This window comes from Pundamilia nyererei, unplaced genomic scaffold (genome assembly GCF_000239375.1).
Source record: "Pundamilia nyererei isolate P.nyererei 1_Seehausen unplaced genomic scaffold, PunNye1.0 scaffold00040, whole genome shotgun sequence".
NCBI classification, from domain to species: domain Eukaryota; kingdom Metazoa; phylum Chordata; class Actinopteri; order Cichliformes; family Cichlidae; genus Pundamilia; species Pundamilia nyererei.
In genome coordinates, this window is record NW_005187441.1 from 1,130,153 (window position 1) to 1,148,777 (window position 18,625).

Sequence of the window (18,625 nt, forward strand, 5' to 3'; positions counted from 1 at the left end):
ATGAGTACTTCTTCTACTCTGTCTTCCTCAGTGTTCTCAAACTTATGAGGACTGTTTGTATCATCTCCATATGGGATTAGAGCCTCCACAGCCCACAGGAGAGAGAAGAGGCCTCAGTGGCCTCATCACCAGGGCCAACAAACAACCAAGTGATGTTGCTCTTATTCACCTTTGGTTGTGTATAGAACGAAAACACAAAAACAACTTGCGTTTGAAGACACTTTCAAACCTTAAATTATCACTACATGTACATCTAGATTCCACAGTAGTAAATATATAGAATCAGACTTTTGGAAAGCGTGACACAGATATCCAAGTTAGTTGCTGATATAGCTACGCACAATTTATTTCAACATGCTTGTGTGGGTACTTCTTTTGCACTGCAACAGAAATAGTGTACAAGATGTCATAGACTGGAAACTTTGCCCAGTGGAGTGGAAAACAATATGCTACTGAGCCATAAAAAAGACTAAAAACAATCATTTAGCTGGTTAAAAATCTTAGACTTTACTACATTAAATGAGTGCTCTAGTGCCCAGGATCTAATTTGGTGTTTTAGCAAGGTACTGTATTAACTGAGGCACTTGCAAACAACTCTACAGCTTTCTGAATTCTGTCTGAAAAACAGAATTGACAAGGAGGTATTTTCATTTAAAACAAAGTCAGTGGTGCGTAGTGAGTACTTTTTGCCTGCGGTGCAGGCGAGACTTCTGGCGATAGATAATGCTTCCAGTACCGCTCTAATATGCGGGCCTTTTTGTTTCGCAGCCACTCCCAAGCTATGTTTTCTGCTGGTATCGCCACCCTTTACCATGTGTTCCTTTCATTAAGAACATCAGTTTTATCATCGACCTAGCCAAAGAAAACTCTGGTTTTACTATTTGCCCTTCTGGTTCTTCTTCCGAAGAATTTTTAAAAAGCAATGGCTTCTACGTGAGCACATACACGCCCAATGTACATGAGCAATATTGTGTTGTGTTTTTTCACACATATAGATGGATCTAGAAAGTGTATTAAAATGCTTGCATGAACAGATACTGTTTCTATCTAACTCCCTTTTATAATGTCTTGATTTATCATCGCGCAATGTTTAGGTTAGTCCGAAACACAGAGTGTGGTTTGTCTTGCTTACCATGTATTTATTAAACATAAATAACTTTCCAACATATGGAGAGTTTCATCAAAGATACAAGATTATACTCAATAACTGAATTATTAGTTTGATTGTAAAATTAATTCTTGAGTAAAAGAAACTGTCTGGTTTCTTTGTAGGTTGAATCATAAACCTGCACTTCGCAACTTTTTTTGTCAGCAACCAAAGCTTTAATCTCCAAACAGGAGAGTAAGCAGCCATCCAGCGTTTCTGCCCCTATCTGCTGAGTGTGTTAGAAAGAGGCTTTGATGAATAGATCTCCTCTCTCCCCTCCATCTCATTATCCTCCTTTATCTGTTTTATGGATTTACACAACTCCTCAACATGTTCTGACATGCGGTCGATAGTGTCAGCAGAGAAAGAAGATGTAGGCTAGCCTTTTTTTTCATGTTCCCACATTATTTTATTTATTTCATTAGCAGTTGTAGCTGATTTGTGCTATTTTTGCACCACTGTGGAGTAGTTTTGCCTTTGATCGCTAGAGAATGATTGAAATTGTATCTGTCAACAAATGTAAAATTAGGAAATTTTAAAAAAGAGCCTACCGGCTTTCTGCTATTTCCTCTTGGGGATGTGGCACAGTTCTTTTCAAACTAGGCCATCAACATCATATAACCTATTTCTATGATGTCTTTCACCGATATGGCTAGTTGAAGTTAGCTGTAGGACTGCCCTCATATCATTGCAGAGCTGACAGGATGAGCATAGGGAAATGACAGCTTGTTGAAAACAGGTTAATGCCTCCGTCTTCTAGCTGTGACTCACTTATCAACAGACTGAGAGGTGGCAATGTCATAGCTGAGCCTTTCTTTTGGATAGTATATAGTTTTAGACGTGTATGGGAAAGTGAGACAGCTGCTTCACTTCAAACACGCTGTATGATTGTGCCCAAGTGTCTATGTCAGCTTCCTCGCCAATCTCCCTCTATGTGTCTTATTGATACTTGTTTACGTTTTTGTGCGTACAGAGTAAATGAGCTCTGCAGGGTGGGTTTCATGTCTCAGCAGGTCACAGATGATCAGATTAACTGAAGCAAGGCTTCAGCCTCCAGCTGGATTAGCAGCGGGAACCGGGGCTTTGCAGGTGCCTCGCAACGGTGCCACTGCAGCCACACTTTGAACGTTGCCTCCTCAAAAGACGGTTACAATACTCACACTCGTATCCAACATAGTTAGTTATTATAGCCATCAGCTGAATGCTGATAGGCTTCTTTTTTTTTCGCTGCTCCACGACTGCACAAAAGCTCCTCGATCCATACCCTAGATGGTTAAACTATAGGTTGTTTTCACAACCTGCAACAAGTATATATATCACAGCTCCTGATAGAAAATTGTTTATACCCTGCAGACTATTTAACCACAGTAGCGCAGAAAATTAATGAAGACCCTGTGTATTGATTAAGAATATTTTGTTTTTCATTTCTCTCTCATGAAGTCAGGCACATATTGACTACCAAAACATCTTTAGTGTAGCGTTTATTTGTAATTCTAAGTAGGAATTTAGACAAACAACTCCAACATTTTCTTGAACTGCCTGATCTGCGGTGTGAGTCAGACTGTCTATAACCCTTCTTCCATTGATTAGTGAATTTCTTTGAAGGCTGAGCATTTTGGCCGTGTCATCTCATTGTTTGGAAACCAGACGTAATGATCATTGGGACACTGCATACTTGTGTGCTTGCAGCTTGTCAGTCACATGGTAAAGCAAACTCTGCCATATCTTCCTCGTTACCTGCTGGTCATTAGAAATAATGCATTTTAAAGGCACTTTCTTTTTATAGAGTTTTATGGATTTAACTAACTGAAGACTCCCAGTGCATTTCTGTGTCATGAGATCATGGGCATGTGATTTTTAGCTGATGCACAACGTGCTGCAACTGTTCAGAGATGTTACCACACAGACTTATAAGGACACAGTGTGATGAAATTTCGATGTGTTCTTTGTTCTTGTTTTGTCCAAACAAGAAAAATGAACACATCCAGTTGCTGAAGACATTTGATCAGCAAGGACAGGCTTTATTACACTCCTCAGATGGAGGTGGGAGTGTTTAGATTTACGGCCTGTGGGAGAAAGATTCATGATATCCAGGCATCCCAGGACAAACAAGAAAGGAAGAAACAACACACTTTATATCACCTTAATCCCACTCTCCCACTCTCTGTCCTTCCCCTCCCTCTTCTTGGGTAATCTCAAGCGTGTCAGCAACACTACCACTTGTTCATCTGAGGGATTATAGCTCATGAAACAAAGGCACTTAATTACTGCTGAGGCAACACATGTCTTATGTGTGTCTTGGGTGAAGGTGAAGAAAGCAGACGCTTCTAAAATACCAAGTCTCTGTGCTCTACAGTGGTGTTTTCTTTTCTGTATATGTTATGCTAAATAGAGCTGAGCAGAGTACAATCAGGCGTGAAAGGAAGTTTGGAGTTGCCACAGTTTTTAAGTTTAAATGACTAGTTTTCCCCCCGCTTTTCACCATTGATTCCTGTTCTCCATTACCAGGCTAAATGTAAACAAAAAGCCTCTGGCTATCATTTCATAATGGATTTTCAGTGTTTCCTGCTGTCCCGGGGCCTCACCGCTTCAAACAGACCCATTAGCCCAAACAGATCCATTAGAGCCTAAAAACAAAACAAGATCCTTAAGAGGGAGCATTCTGTGGGTTCAAGGATAAAGGGAAGCCCTGTCCATGTGCATCTAGCGCCTCACTACTTTACCGGCTGCTGGGATCACTGGGTCTGCTTTTTTTCCCCAGTCTTCTGAGCACCAGAGTGCCTGTCCTGTTGGTGTCTCATAGCTGGGGGCTTTCACCAAAGTACTTTCCTTTAACTGTTACAGGCTGACCCATAACCAGCTGTTAGGGTCCTTGGAACAAGACACTATTGGAGTAAACTAAGAGAGGAGAGAAAGAAGGACATTATGAACAAGTGCAACTGTTTTTTTTTTTTTCATGGATGCCCTAGAAAAAGCAAAATGTGTTGAGCGTTGAGGGTTCAAACTAAGCTAAGCTTTCAGTACTGTAAGTGTTGCAAGCCATGAAATGTTCTCATTTGGATATTTATAGCTACAAGTGCAAATACCTGTAAACCAAACACCCAATGAAAGGAAGACCACAAGTCATTTCTCAACAATGTAAATGGCTTAGCATTAAAAGGCTGGATATAAATGGCACACTGCTGAGACAGGGCACTGAAGGAGAGAGAAAAGAAGGAGATATGTGGGAATGCTGAGAGACAAGAGAGAGCGAGTGCCTTTCCACCCCCTTCTTGCTGGTCAGTTGGGTTACAACAGGTTCTTTGGCTATGCTGTAAAAGGATTACACATATCACAGGCTTCACGTCAGAATAATTTGAATCAGTTTCTCACAGCAGCCCTCCTGCTTTCACGCTGAGAAGGACAATCGGATAAATGTGGGGAAGAAGACATTGTTACAGCTTCTCTGATGGACGTCCTGTCGGAAAAAAGGCAGAAGCTTTTTTTTAAAGCAATGTCTGCAGAAGCTGCCTTTGTGAGCATTTTAGTGTCGTTTTTGTGGTTCGCCAAAGTCAGCTAGGTATGTTGGACTTTAAACATTATCAGTTAGAGTCCCATCTTTGTGACTTTTCACTTCTAAAGTCTTCAGCCATCATGTGGCCAGTGCCTGGTTTGTGCTGACCATGCATGTGTTTAAGCTCTTTTCCCCATGATTTTCCTCCCTCATTGTTTCTTCAGGATTGCAGTCTGCCAATATTGCCAATCACACTGTCATTGATCATGTCACTGAGAGCTACTCTCACGTCAGAAAGACATCACGAGGGCTTAGATATGTACACAGCTTCTCTGTGCTGCTGGCGAAAACTGGGGGGGATTAATGGAGAAATGCATGCACACTCACATCTCAGGACCCTTAAGATTCAACACTACCTAATTGATCAATATTGTTTGTTTGTTTTTCTCGGTTTGAGGTGTTGATGTGCGAAAGAAAAGCAATGCTTCATTTCGAGCGTATCAATCTGGGATAAGCACCAGGGCCCTAGTTTACCCATTAAGGCTGATTGGAACCACAGGAGTGTAGCATAAAGGCGGGTTGCCAGACATCTTTGCAGTGGCATTTTCAGCTCTTCTGTCGGCCTATAGGCAGCTCCTCTCTGTCTCCAGCAGTGCTGAGCATAGAGCGCCCATTGAGGGCAAAATGCAAATGTTACAGTGGTGAACGGAGGGGCCCACAAGTGAAGCGCTATTCTGTGGAGGGGGTGGAAGACTGGCCCTCTGTGTCTGTGCCACCCACAGACACACAACAGTCATCACTCTGACCATTCAGCCGGGGCTGATGAAGGAGGCGGGGTGGCGTTGTGGAAGGGGTTTCTGCCACTGATGAAGATGCCAGGGTTATACATGGGCCGTTTGAGCCAGTGTTCCCTGTGAATTCATTTTACACTTCACTAATGTGTGCCACCTCCAGAAGTGGCTGTAGTGTAATTATGGCTTTGTAATTGTAGTAGTAATTATCCTGTGTAAAAAAAAAAATAGTAAAAAATAGTTTTAATTTACCTTTTGTTCGATTTGTTTTATTGCTTTAAGTGACAATAGTAGCAAATTAATTTAAGTGTGGCTCTGAATCAGGTGCTTAGCAGCCACAGCTGACTCAGAAGATAATTAGACTTTGCTGTGGTGTACCTAAACATTTGTCTTTTCACTGTGAAAGTGCATCCAGACATCCAAAGTTGACCGTGGAAAAAAAAATACAAAAGGACAAAAATCACAACAAAGTAGTTCAGCACTGGCAGTTTAAAATGTGCATCACACGGTCAGAGGATGTTTTCTGTAGGCTTAGCCCTGCCTCTGTGTATCTGTGAGTGTTGCAGTGTGATAGCTCTGTCATGTTTGTGTAGAAGCACTGTTGTACCCTCCTCAGCACTTTGTCACTGTGTAAAAAGGTTTGTGTATGTGTGTGTTTTGTGTTCTCATACCAGCGTGTTTGCTGCAGTAAATGTTTGCCGTGTGTTTTTCTCTCCCACTTTGCCTTTTGCTAAAGGTTTGTCAACTGTGTGGCCATGACAGATTGGGAGCGTGATCAGCGGATTGCTGAGAAAAATTAGTTATCCTTCTTTTTCAGTGCCATGAATGACAACAAGACAACAGTTTAGGTCTGCAAATAACACACTTTTTATCATATATCAGTCTGTAGATATATGTTTAAAGTAAGGCACACATTGTTTAGGCACTCAAGACAAACGCCAGACAATGTCTGAGATCTTCAGACTTATCCTCATTAAGTAAAATGATAATATGGTGAATGTGACATAGTAGCAGTTAATATAATACAAAGAAAAAAAAGCTTTTAACATTGTTGTTTGATTTCCATGAACAACTGAAGGAGCCGCAGTGGGTGAAGTGAGTGTAATCCTAATCTGTTTATGAAATTAGGTCTCTTTATCCCCTTCCCCCTCGGAACAGCCCTAACGTGGAGCCCATTTGTATGGGCAATAATCGTATATGAAAACTTGGCAAACAGTAAGTGCTGTTTTGTTTTGTTGGCAATGGCTGTGGGGATTTGAAGGACATAACTGCGAGTAATATGTTTTATTAGCTCTCGAACTGAGGCTTTATGTCAGGTGAAAGCAACCACTAATTTATCTTTGATCTCGCCTTCATTGTCATTTGTTTCTCACTGCGATGCAAATAATTATCCAATCTGAATCAAAGCAGTTATTAGTGTATCCCAAAGCATGGATCACAGCATTCATCCATACAAGGGCAACCCTGCAGCCTGCAATAAGAAATTGCCATGTGAGCGATCCTCGAGAAAGGTATAATTTTGCAGTGTAGCTATGGCTACACACCAGCGGCCGGCGTACGAATCACAGAGGTGCCGTGGTGCTTTCAAAGATCCTTTTCATAGACAGCTGCTCAGAGGCAATGCCCACGATGAATGGATTTCTGCTCTGCTCTGAGTGGGTGGCTTAGACAGAAGGCATAGTGCACTTGGCCTGTGCGTGTGTGTGTGTGTGTGTGTGTCTTTCTGTGTGGGAGTTTGTGTATTTGCATGTGCCTGCCACCCTCTCAAAGGATGAAGGCTTAAAACCAGATGATGGCACAGCACTGTCATCAGCCACAGCTTTTTAGCACCGTCATCGATGCGTTGGTGAACCAGCTCACTGCTTAAACCATAAGCCATAAACACGCTTCGTTTTTATGTGCGATGCAGCGGTGCCTTTCCACAAAGCTTACCTCATCTTATGTGCTTTGAATCATCAAGTGTGGCATTTCAAACTGCAGCCTGGACCCTTCATTCATGACCATCATTATCGCACTCCCAAATTGATATGTGTAGCCATCACTAGATCGTAACTGCAATTTGCCTTGCCATATTTTATTTAAGCAAGAATTATTATTATCATGTCTGCGATTAAGCATATGTTAGATCTTCATCCCTCTTTGCTGCTGTGTCCAATTACCAAAATTACCACCTGGATGAGTATAATGAATATTCTATGTCTTGGGGTGTACGTTTTTATTAACCTTCTCTTTGCTTTGAACTTTTCAGCATTAACTATTATGTCTCCATGTCTAGATTTAGCCTGTAATAGTCTTAGATTCACTGACCTTAAACATCTAGTCTGAACACAGCTGAAATTCTTTTAAATGACCTCATTTCTTCTTGTGTCTGAAACCTAATGTTTTACAAGCCGTTTTGAGGCTCAGTTAAACGTATTTATAGCCCATTCATATTCTGCTTATGATTATCCAAAGAGAAGGTTAAGCTCTTAAAAGACACTCAATAACAGAAAAACAAACTCTGACACTTTGACACGTTAAAGGTAAGGCTGTGTTCACACCAGCTTTGGTAATCAATCTAAAACGATTGCAGCCTTTCATGCGTACTCATACACAATAATCAAGACAAGTTTCATAGCAATAAAAGCCAATGTGCAGTTGGGATGCATCAATATATTGGCTTCATGTAGGTATCACCCAGTATCGGTCCTGTAGGCTGTCAAATCAGTCTTATTAAAGCTGTGGTAGACAAATTGTGTGCTGTAGAGCTTGAAGACTTTTAAACAGGTCAGTAAATTATTTTAAGATTAATTTATTGCCATAAAACAAAAAGGTGAATAAATAAGAACAAAAACAAAATTAAAAGACTGTAAAAATATTGTTATCTATATCAGCCAAATTGGTATTTTAGTATCTTGCAGCCTCGAACTTCACAGTCCAAGGATCCTCACTGCACAGTATTATGAGTGTCTGATGTGGTGTCTTGAGACCCCATTACTCAAACTGGTCTTCATGGATCCCATTTCACATTAGCAACCGGGATTTATTAAGTAAACTTTGACTTCTATCAAAGGTAGCTAACTGCCTAGGGGCCTTAGTCCCCAACACACCCTTACCATACACACTTATGCCAAAACATGTTTTAACATCTGCTAACCTTTGAGTTTTTAACTACTTCAGTCCCACTGATCTACATAAGTTGTATGACTTTTGTGTCACTATAAACTTTTAATGTCTTTTGAGATTTGACACGGTAACTAACAACAAAAAGAAGAAAAAAAGGTCTGATATGCATAAACTGCAACTCTGGGTCCAGAAAAATATCTGCAGATTAGTTTGTGATATTTTCCTGCGAATATCAGGATGATTTGTTTTAAAAACTGTGGCACCAAATGTCTTTTATCAATTATTTTTGGTAATAATTCCAAAAATGAATAGATCCAGATCTGGATCAATTATACAAGGTGCTTTTAAGATCTCCACCGCTGGTAAAAACAAATATCATGCAGATCTGTCAATAAATTTTTGAGTAATCCTGCTAACAAACAAAAATTTCTTGCTGGGGAAATTACTGAACATTGATTATTCTGCTTTAAACACCACTGTAAATATAGGCGGAGATCGATACAGCTTACACGAACTGTATCCCGCAATCTCCTGCAAATAAGGGATGTTTATATAATAAATTCGAGCACTGAATCCTTTCACTGTGTTTAATAGTACTGGGTCTTCTATTGCCATGGCAGCCCTGAAACTACTTATTTTTATTGCTTCTTCTTCCACCTACAGACTAGATGAAAACTGGGATAAATTAAAACAAATTTATGCAAAGACCAAGCACAATGCTGTGAGAGATCGTGAATAGATCAGTAAGAAAATGCTCTTAAATAAAGTTTGACGAGATAAAAGGAGAAAGTTCTACAATTCCAAGGCCTGCATTTAGTAAGAATCACAAAACAAGGAGCTTCGCCACCATTTACCTCATCGCTTTAAGTGAGGACTAATGACGAGCATTTGCAGAAAGCATATGTCATTCACTGGCTGTAGATGAACCGAATATGGAGCAGAACGTGAGGTAATGGCTCCAGAGTGCAGTCTGGAGTGAACTGAGCGACATAGTGTGCGGTGAGGGTCTGTGGTGTGTGTGTTTTTTTGCGTGTCTCTTTATTTGTGTCCGTCTGTGTCTGTGATCTCTGCGGGGCGCGATATTGATGCTGCGCTTCCCCGCAGACTCGGTTTGGGATGCTGTCCAGAGCTCAGCTTCAGCACCAGCTCCCTTTCTCACACACACAGAGTTATACCCGCCCACACATTTTCTCCTGCACGCACAGACACACACATGCACAGTTACACCAGCCTACGCATCCTCTCTTGTGGACACAGAGACACAAAACACACATAGAGCACCGACACACACCTTTTGTCACTTTTGACTGTGGTGGCGGTGCATAAGGCTTCAATTAGTTTGGACACCTCTGAGGTTTTTGGTCCAGCACTAACATTATTCCTCTGATCTGGACAGGCCTGAATGGAGCTGAGTACAACAGTGTGTATATCCATTAGCCTGCATCCCTAAGCCGGTGTGTGTATGTGTGTGTGTGGGTGATGCTTGTTGCGATTGAGAGATTTAGTATGCGTATGTGTGGGCAGGTGTGATTTTGTGCGTGTGAGCCATGAAGGAGGAGGGAGGTAGTGGCTGCAGTGAGCCAGCTCTGACACCAGAGCCGGCTCACTGCAGCTCTGACACCAGGTTTTAGAGGTCAGTCTCTTTTGACTCATAGTTCTGCACCCAGGTCTCTGAAAGTCTTGAACCTGGGATCAACTTTGTTTGTATGTATCTTATTACTCATGTGAAAAAGTGATTGCAAAGGAGCCTATAGTGTTTACAGACTTCATATCCTTTGTGGCTTTGCTCTCTTGCGCTTCCAATCAGTTGTAATTGGAACAACACTAACAGTGTGTTTGGGAGTGCCTTTTAATATCTGCCACGAAGAACAGAATAGCAGGATAGTTATATTGGTTTTTGCTTTGATGAGACTTGAAGAGACTATTTATTTAGCAGCTTTGCATGAATCACAGTTAATAATCATTCATGTATATTTTGCCATGCATATAGGATTTTTAAAACCAATACAGATACATTTGGTGATTTAAACCTCAGATATTCCAACACAAAAAACAGGTCTGAAACAAAGTATTTTAGCTCCTTTCCCCCTCACTTTTCTTCTGACTGGCATCCTCTTGTAAAATTTGAAGCAGCAGGTGGGTGAACCCCTTCGATGCTCACAGTTATAGTCTCCCTGAGATGACCATTATAAAGGTTCTCCACTCAGTTTGATATCAAACAGATACAAGAGTAGAAAAACTTTATTAAACTTAAGTCTGAAACTGAGTTACTACTTTATATCAATTGCTTGTACATACACAGACATCAACTCTACTACTGTAACAGTATACATAAGACAGATAATAGGCCTCCTAAGTTGCTTAGCAGCGACAATTTGCACATGGGTTTCAGTCACGCATATATAATATATATAGATCATGTACTAATAATCACAACTATCATTAGAATGATAATAATATCAGGAGACTGATATAATATTAATACATTCCCCACTTAACTTGAAGCTGGCTGTTTCCTTTTTTTGTCTGTCATTGGCATTTTCACAATTCACTGCACTACTCAGCTGGAGTCCCCCTACCCTGTCAAATATAATACACATCATTGCACACGCCAGACCGCCACAGTACATGAGACACATCCTGTGTGTAGCTTTGCCTGGTGGTTTGTTGTCATTTTGTCTGTCTGGGTATGGATGTAGTGTTTGAGAGCAGCGCTTGTGTAATTAAACTCAGTCATAACCGATCACTGCGTGGAAGCTAGGCAGACCTGTCATACTTTCATATAGAGGAGTGATGAGTATGATAATGCTAATCAGGCCACTGTGGTGACGCTCATCTGTGTCATGGAGTTAAAGGGGCATTCGGACAAAGCAGCAGAGCCGTTTGTGCGAGACTGCGCTAAGCTTAGCTCAGTTACCTCTTCTCTCGATCACATTCACCAAGACTTGCCGTGTCATGCCAGATGTGTCATCTCTCCTGTTTTCTCCTTGACCTTTGTCCTCTCTGCTAATTCCGAACAGTCTGTTCTGCCCACATCTTTTCTTCTTCTCTCCTCGCCTTTATGTACCATCTTCCACATAGCTCCAGAGTCCTTTTTCATGCTACCATTCACTTTGTCGCTCCCCCCTGACCTCTCCTCTCCCCTCTCTCTTCCACCCACTCTCGTTGCAGTAAGCACAGCAGCCTGGATCCATATTGGATTATTGTGTTTGCCGTTAGCCTCTGGGTTGACAGTGTAATTGCCTTTATCCACCATGGCCTCTGCAAGCCTACCCCCCCCCCCCCCCCCCCCCCCCCCAATCTGCAACGAATACTAGGTAGACAGTGTGTCCATGTTGCAAGCATGACCTTTTAACCTTCCAGTTAAAAACCTAGTAGATCAAATGGTAATCATCTTCCATAGCGTTGTTTCTGCTCAAAAGCACAAACCATCCCCATGAATTTCTGTTTCACACTCTGTATGAATATGTATGCTGCCTTCAAGCACCTGATGTTTTGGAGTCAGTGCCCACGTATCTGCCACATCCTCAGGCAGGCCCACAGCCTAGTCACACTCAGCTTTATCAACAAAAAACTGGCTGCTTTTCTGTTCATGCTGTTGATGAGAGAGTTGAAGTTTTCGGACCATTAACGACTTGTTTTGTCTCCCTCGCCCTCTCGCCTTCCTCTCCCCCATCACATTTGTTTACTTGTGCTCAGGGTCGCTGCACACGAGAGAACTGCAAATACCTCCACCCACCTGCTCACCTGAAGACCCAGCTGGAGATCAACGGGCGAAATAACCTGATCCAGCAGAAGACAGCTGCCGCCATGTTGGCTCAACAAATGCAGTTTATGATCCCCGGCACCACCATGCAACCTGTGGTTAGTGTGAACTCGCTACTGTGGGAATTGATTGTCTCTCTGAGAAAATAGCAGTGAATTCCATTGTCGTGATTAGCATTAAAAAGTTTGGCGTCAAGCAATGCGATTCACTGACTTTATCCAGTCTTTGGTAAGGTACTTTATTGTTATCTAAACTCTCAGATTTGACTGTTTTTAGATTACGTCTCAGGCTTGGAAGATCAGAAATTTTTTCTTCGCTTTTGTAATGCCCTTGTGCAACGTACAAAAAGTCCCCAGCTGTCCTCAGGGAGTTGCTCAGCAGCCAGCCCTATACTGTGGTTGCACTGGGTAGCTGCCAGGTGTGACTTTGTTTAACTGCATCAGTTTAGTGCTAGGTGTAACAAAAAAAGAACGTGCATGCTCAGCAAAATCTTCCTGGGATACATAACGGTTAAACAAAAAAACAAAAAAAAACTGAACCTCCTCTTGTTTCTACTCTCACACTCCTCTCTCTCTTTTTTTCTCAAGCCGATCCCTTTCCCACTCTCTCTCTACCTGCCACATTCTCTCCCCAGCTGCACCCTCTGTTCATTTGCCTTTGGTGTCTCTTTCCCCCTTACTTCTCTCTTTCTTTCTCATCTCCATACCCTCTTACTGCCTTTCACCCTCCACTTCCCACTGTCCCTGCCTACATCCATCATCTTTCAGTTCAGCATTTTTTTTTTATCTATCCTTACCATTTTAATTAAGGATGTGAAAAATAGCTACTGAAAGAGCAGTCATAAACATGTCATTTCTCTCCATCTGCAGCAGACATTTCCAGTCAGCCAGGGGCTGGGGTCCAGTGCAGGTTTAAGCTACACACCCTACCTGACTCCCATGTCCCACAGCATGGGTCTGGTGCCAACAGACATCCTGCCCAGCACTCCGGTTATCGTCCCCGGCAGCCCGCCCGTCTCCGTGACCGCTGGCTCTTCCTCCAACCAGAAACTTCTGCGTACTGACAAGCTGGAGGTGACCCACCCAATCAGAATTCTCCTGCATGGCACTTAATCATAGTGAATGTACTCTTTGAGGCTGTGAAGTGTAATTAGTGTAGCATCTTACTGTGATTATAAATGAGTATCCTTTATAGTTCAGGAGCTTTTACAGGACCCTCTGTGATGCAGTACTTCCAAAAACATGCCTGCTCTCTCCAAAGATTTTCTTTATACTGGTAAAAAATGCAAACTACTTCCTTTAATTTCCACAAGAGTTTGCAGCAATGAAAATACAGCCATATACAAACTCTCCACTTTGAATTAGCTTTTTTAAATGCGCTACTTGTAGTATAATTTACCTTAGATAATGACCTGAAAGGGTAAGCAAGTTTTTAGCATTCTGTTTTATAAGCAAGTTATAAATGACGTGAATAAATACCCTTTGAAGTTGCCTTGGAATGGGTCCAAATAAACAATTCAGGCTCTGAAAAAGTTAAGTGGGAGCAAAACAATTAAATCTCAAATCATGTTTCTTTTATAAAAAAAAAAAAGAGGCTGTGAGATTTGTAACTGCGGTAGCTGTTTTATAACCAGCACGTATCCAGGCTTTGTCTTTCAGGGGGGGATCATTTTTCATGGAAACATCAGTATTAGGCTCCTCTCCTCATAGATCTTTACATCAGCTGTGTCCTTGAACACAACTTAAGGGGTATGATTTTGTTATGCCTTGTAGAAGTAATAAATAAGATGGTGTTATTGAAGATTTTGTAATTGGAATTTTTTCAAGATAAACTGCTACTTGCTAGACAGACGCAGTTCGGCTGGGACGCTTTCAGCAACTTCAGCCATCTCCATCTGCCCCCCTGGCAAACGACGCTGAATGAGAATAGCTCTGTGATTGTGAGGCAGTGGAGTTTTGTTTTTTTTTTGTTTTGTTTTTTTACCCCGCTATATTTATAAAGATAAACAATAATCTCCCTAAGACCTAGAGGTGATGTGTAGGTGTGTGCCTGTATGTGTTTTTCTGCAGAGTGCTATCACTTAGCAACTGAATGAAGCAGCCTCTAATGAAACAGTATCCCTCTGAGACACTTACATACTCCCCCACAAAGCCATCGTGCACACGTGTGTGTGTGTATATGTCTGTGTGTGTGCCTGTATATGTGTGTGTGTCTCAGTCCTAGAGTGGAAGTCAAAAGCAGATCCCTCCTGTGATTACGCCCAAGCCTCTGAACAGTTGAACACACACACTTAGGTTTTGTTACGTTTTGTTGAGCCCTTTTCACACTGTGTCCAAAACGAATTAATAGCCTTATTTTAAAAAAACAACAACAAATAACACAAAATTATCTTTTTTCATTTTTCCCTTTTTTAATATTATGTGTATCACATATACATGCATATACGTTTTATTTTGGGGGACGCTGAGAGAAGAGTGTTATTGCAGTTATCTTCTTTTTTGGAGAGAAGCGCATCACTATGAATAAATCTATATGGCAAATGTTTATACAGTATCTCACAGTGTGCTTTTAATATTCTCCCATATATGTAATATATTATTTATTAACCCGCTGTGCTGCTTCTCACACTCCTTACACTCACATGAACCACTGCAGCCATAATTCATTATGTGTTGGTAATTGTTATTGTTGTTATCATATAGGCGTTGTGTGAAAAAAAGTATTTTTGCTCTATTATGCAGTATTAAACTTGGAGGATGATTATGCTTGTAAGCATTATCAGTGAGAGCAATGTAAAAAGAGCAAAAGAGCAATCTCTTATTGAACAGAAATGCATGCATTCTGTTGTTTTTGATCATCTGATCAACAGAAATGTAGGTAATATTTGAGTAAATGATGCCCAGCATTAATGGCTTTGACATCTTTTGGGTGTGTCAGAAGCTTTTCTCGACTGGAAAATCCCTGATGTTTCAGGCTTGTCATAGTTAAAACAGTCAGATGTCAAAATTTCAAATCCTTAAAGATAAATCTAATAATCTTATCAAGATTTTGATGTCTGCTTGAGTCATCTTGCTTTAAGATGACAAGAAATATAAGGAGCCGCTGCTAGCTAAAGCAATGAGAGCAGCCTTGTTTTGTTTCCTGACATGTACCGAAAGCCAAAGCATTCACTGTTTTGTCTTCTATTGTCTTCTACGTGTGTTTGTTTCCTCTGTGTGCACGTGTCCATGTGTGTCTGTCTGTGTGCGTGTGTGTCCTTGTGTGCGTGTGACTGTCCCGCTTCCAGGTTTGCCGCGAGTTCCAGCGGGGCAACTGCGCTCGCGGCGAGACAGACTGCCGTTTCGCCCACCCGAGCGACAGCCCCATGATCGACACCAGCGACAACACGGTCACCGTGTGCATGGACTACATCAAGAGTCGCTGCTCTCGCGAGAAGTGCAAGTACTTCCACCCTCCCGCCCACCTGCAGGCCAAGATTAAGGCCGCCCAACACCAGGCCAACCAGACAGCTGTGGCTGCGCAAGCTGCTGCCACAGCTGCAGCCATGGTGAGAGTACAGCCCACCTTCTGTGTCTCGTGGCTTCACAGCAGTAGAGCAGGAAAGACACAAACATACTAGTTTCACAAGGTTTCTGCTTGTTTAGTGTTTATAGTGGAAGAGCTTGTAACATTTAGATGGGCTGTGTTATAGCTCTTATATACAGCATACCTGGAACTTTCTAAGAGTTGAGGCTGTGGAAAACTTTTATACTTTTTTCTATTATTTGTGCATCAAATAAATGATGATTGGAAGTTTTATGGATAGACATAAGAAGCACAACATAATATATACAGTATATCGCAGTGAAATCAAATTTATTATAGCAGAGGGGAGGTGGTAATAAAACTGCTGTGCCTGGTGCTACCTGCCTTTATACAAATCACATAATGTTTCAGATCAAGAGACCCTTCTGAGTAAAGTTTGTACTAGTTAGACTACATAACACATAGGCCCTCTGAAGGCAAAACATTAATCCAAATCATCTTGACGTACACGAAACCTAAGCACATGTTGCTGACCGTGTCACCTACAGTAACATAAAATGTGGAGCACTGCTTTATTACTGCACAAAACCTACCCACCTCTGCCGGGTTTTTTCTAGTGGACTCCAGTGCACAATTCACCAACAATAGTCATCCCAAAGAGTGGCCTTTGTATAGAATAAAAAGGCTTTAGCGAGACCTAAACAAATCAGTGTAACTCCGCAAGAACAATCTGTTATTATCTCTCTGCAGTCCTCTTTTATTTTCCAATGCCCTTGTTTCGTACAAAGACAATATCCTGGCTCACCCCCTCATCCAACCCCACTGCTCTCAATGATAAGTGCGGTTCTCTGCAGATCAGTACAAATTGAATTTGGGACGGATGAGGATGCAGCATCCTACCTCTGCCTTTATTTTGACCAAATATAAATAAAGAAATAAAACTTCCCCAACAATGTGAGGAGCAGACAGAATTCAAGTCAGCCAGAGAGACAGTGAGAAGAGTTTGGCATTATGTCTTGGCTGTGCCCCGCCTTTCCCCGGCCTCTGAGCGGCTTCTTTTGAATGATCCTGTGGCTAACTGCACTCGCACACCTTGCACTGCGCCAGTGTGCTCACTGACTTTTTTTCCTCCATGGCATGGGCATGCTTTGTGCGTCGCACACACCTCTCATTGGCTGGCTCCATTGCTGCTTGCTCTCCTTCTTCTTCCTTCATGACTGATCCACAGCGTGGATGATAAGGCAGGCTAGCGTGTGCACATATTAGCAGCTGCATTCAAGCAACAGCAAATTGAAGCATCCATAAATAAGAAAAAAGGCCTTGAGACCCGAAGGCGCTGTAACCTGATGTTGACCTGACTGCGCTGTTTTCTTAAAGGTACCACGAGTTTATATTGCCGGTGCATCCTCTTCACAATCCTTTGCTCATACTCCTCCCGTCTTCCTCCCCAGTTTATCAACTTTATGACCCAATTCCCAAATTGTGCAGTCAGATTCTGCACTAGAGGTGAGGAGGGCTAACCTTAGGACAACGAGTTGTTTAGTCAGCACCTTTAATCCAATTTTCTTTTAGTCCTTTTATTGAAGCAGAGACCCATAAAACCTGTTTTGCTGCACTGCTGTGAATAGGTAATACCATTATCCATAATTCACTTTTTAAAATCTAAAGCAAATAGGATAAAGCGCACAGTAGATAAGGTTACACATTAACTGATGCAGTTACAGTAAAAAGGTCCTCTCACTGAGATTATGTTGTTTTACTGTGCCACATTACGTGTTGCTTGCCATGCTGTGATCTTCTTCCTCATTACAAAGGCGAATGCAGTCATCTTTGCTTTTCATGTCACTTTAATAGAGCATCTTTCATTTTAACTAACCGCAATGTTTAACTCCGTGGTGCATCAGCAATGCATTGTTGCTGTTTAATTGGACATACATACATACTATTAAAAAACCCACATACATGAAGCATAGGCTTGTGCATGGACCCTTAAGTGCTGTGTTCATCACACCCGTGTCATCTTTTTTCTTTTTTTCCCCCTCTCAGCAGTGACATCAAATATCAGGATGTTTTTTAAGAAGTTAGCACAAAAACAATTGATATAAAATGACTTATTTTTACTTTGTTAGATTAGAGGAATTTTAATAAACAGAGCTCCACATTATGTTATTAAACTGTAACGTTGCCTCACCTTCCCGAGTTCATTGATCACACCTAACAACGCCACACACCCTCACAACGCAGATTTAGTTTGAGGATGTGTCTGTAGTTGAATTGACGCTACAGAGAAGGATGTGATTGTTAAACTATTTTTGTTAGCCTTTGCTAGTAACTGTACTAATTTGTAGTTTTTTTGTTTTGTTTTGTTTTTTTAAATTTGCCTTCACAAAGGTATCCAGTTCTTGCTGCTGGTTGTGAGGGCTGTGTCTTTTTTTACCTCACTCACATCCGAGTCTGCTGTGTACATTTTAACGTTTGTCAGCCTCGAACCACCTCACGTCATCAAATAGGTTAGCTTTCTCCAGGAGCGCCTTAATGGTTGTGTGCGTAGGTCTGTAGTGTCTTACTTTGAACACTGCTGAGAACTTCAGCGCAGATCTCACATCAAGTGTCAGATCAATATTCCTAGTCTGAGCCAGTCGTGTTTAGCGTACTACTTTTCTGTTCTTGCTGTTCAGAAGTAGTTAGTTACTAAATGCTTTCCCGGTAGCTTTGGAGTACATTGTAGAATCTTGCTTATTTTTTTAACCAAAGTTTAATTGTAGATGCTTTTTTTTGGCTTTTGTACTAATTCAAAA

General features: G+C 41.5%; 1 protein-coding gene across 16 annotated transcripts in view; it reads left to right on the forward strand.

Moving 5' to 3' along the window:
* mbnl2 (muscleblind-like splicing regulator 2) overlaps positions 1 to 18,625 on the forward strand; it is a 49,923-nt gene that overhangs the window by 22,417 nt on the left and 8,881 nt on the right. For 15 of the 16 annotated variants that reach the window (XR_001290349.1, XR_001290348.1, XR_001290350.1 and 12 more), the window contains 3 exons: positions 12,236 to 12,400; positions 13,172 to 13,375; positions 15,589 to 15,849. Coding sequence is in view for 9 of the 16 variants with exons in the window: in XM_005730907.1 (XP_005730964.1) it covers positions 12,236 to 12,400; positions 13,172 to 13,375; positions 15,589 to 15,849 (630 nt within the window). In the remaining 7 variants the exon portion in view is untranslated. The remainder of the gene's footprint in view (positions 1 to 12,235; positions 12,401 to 13,171; positions 13,376 to 15,588; positions 15,850 to 18,625) is intronic. The other variant, XM_005730911.1, reaches the window with a different exon arrangement.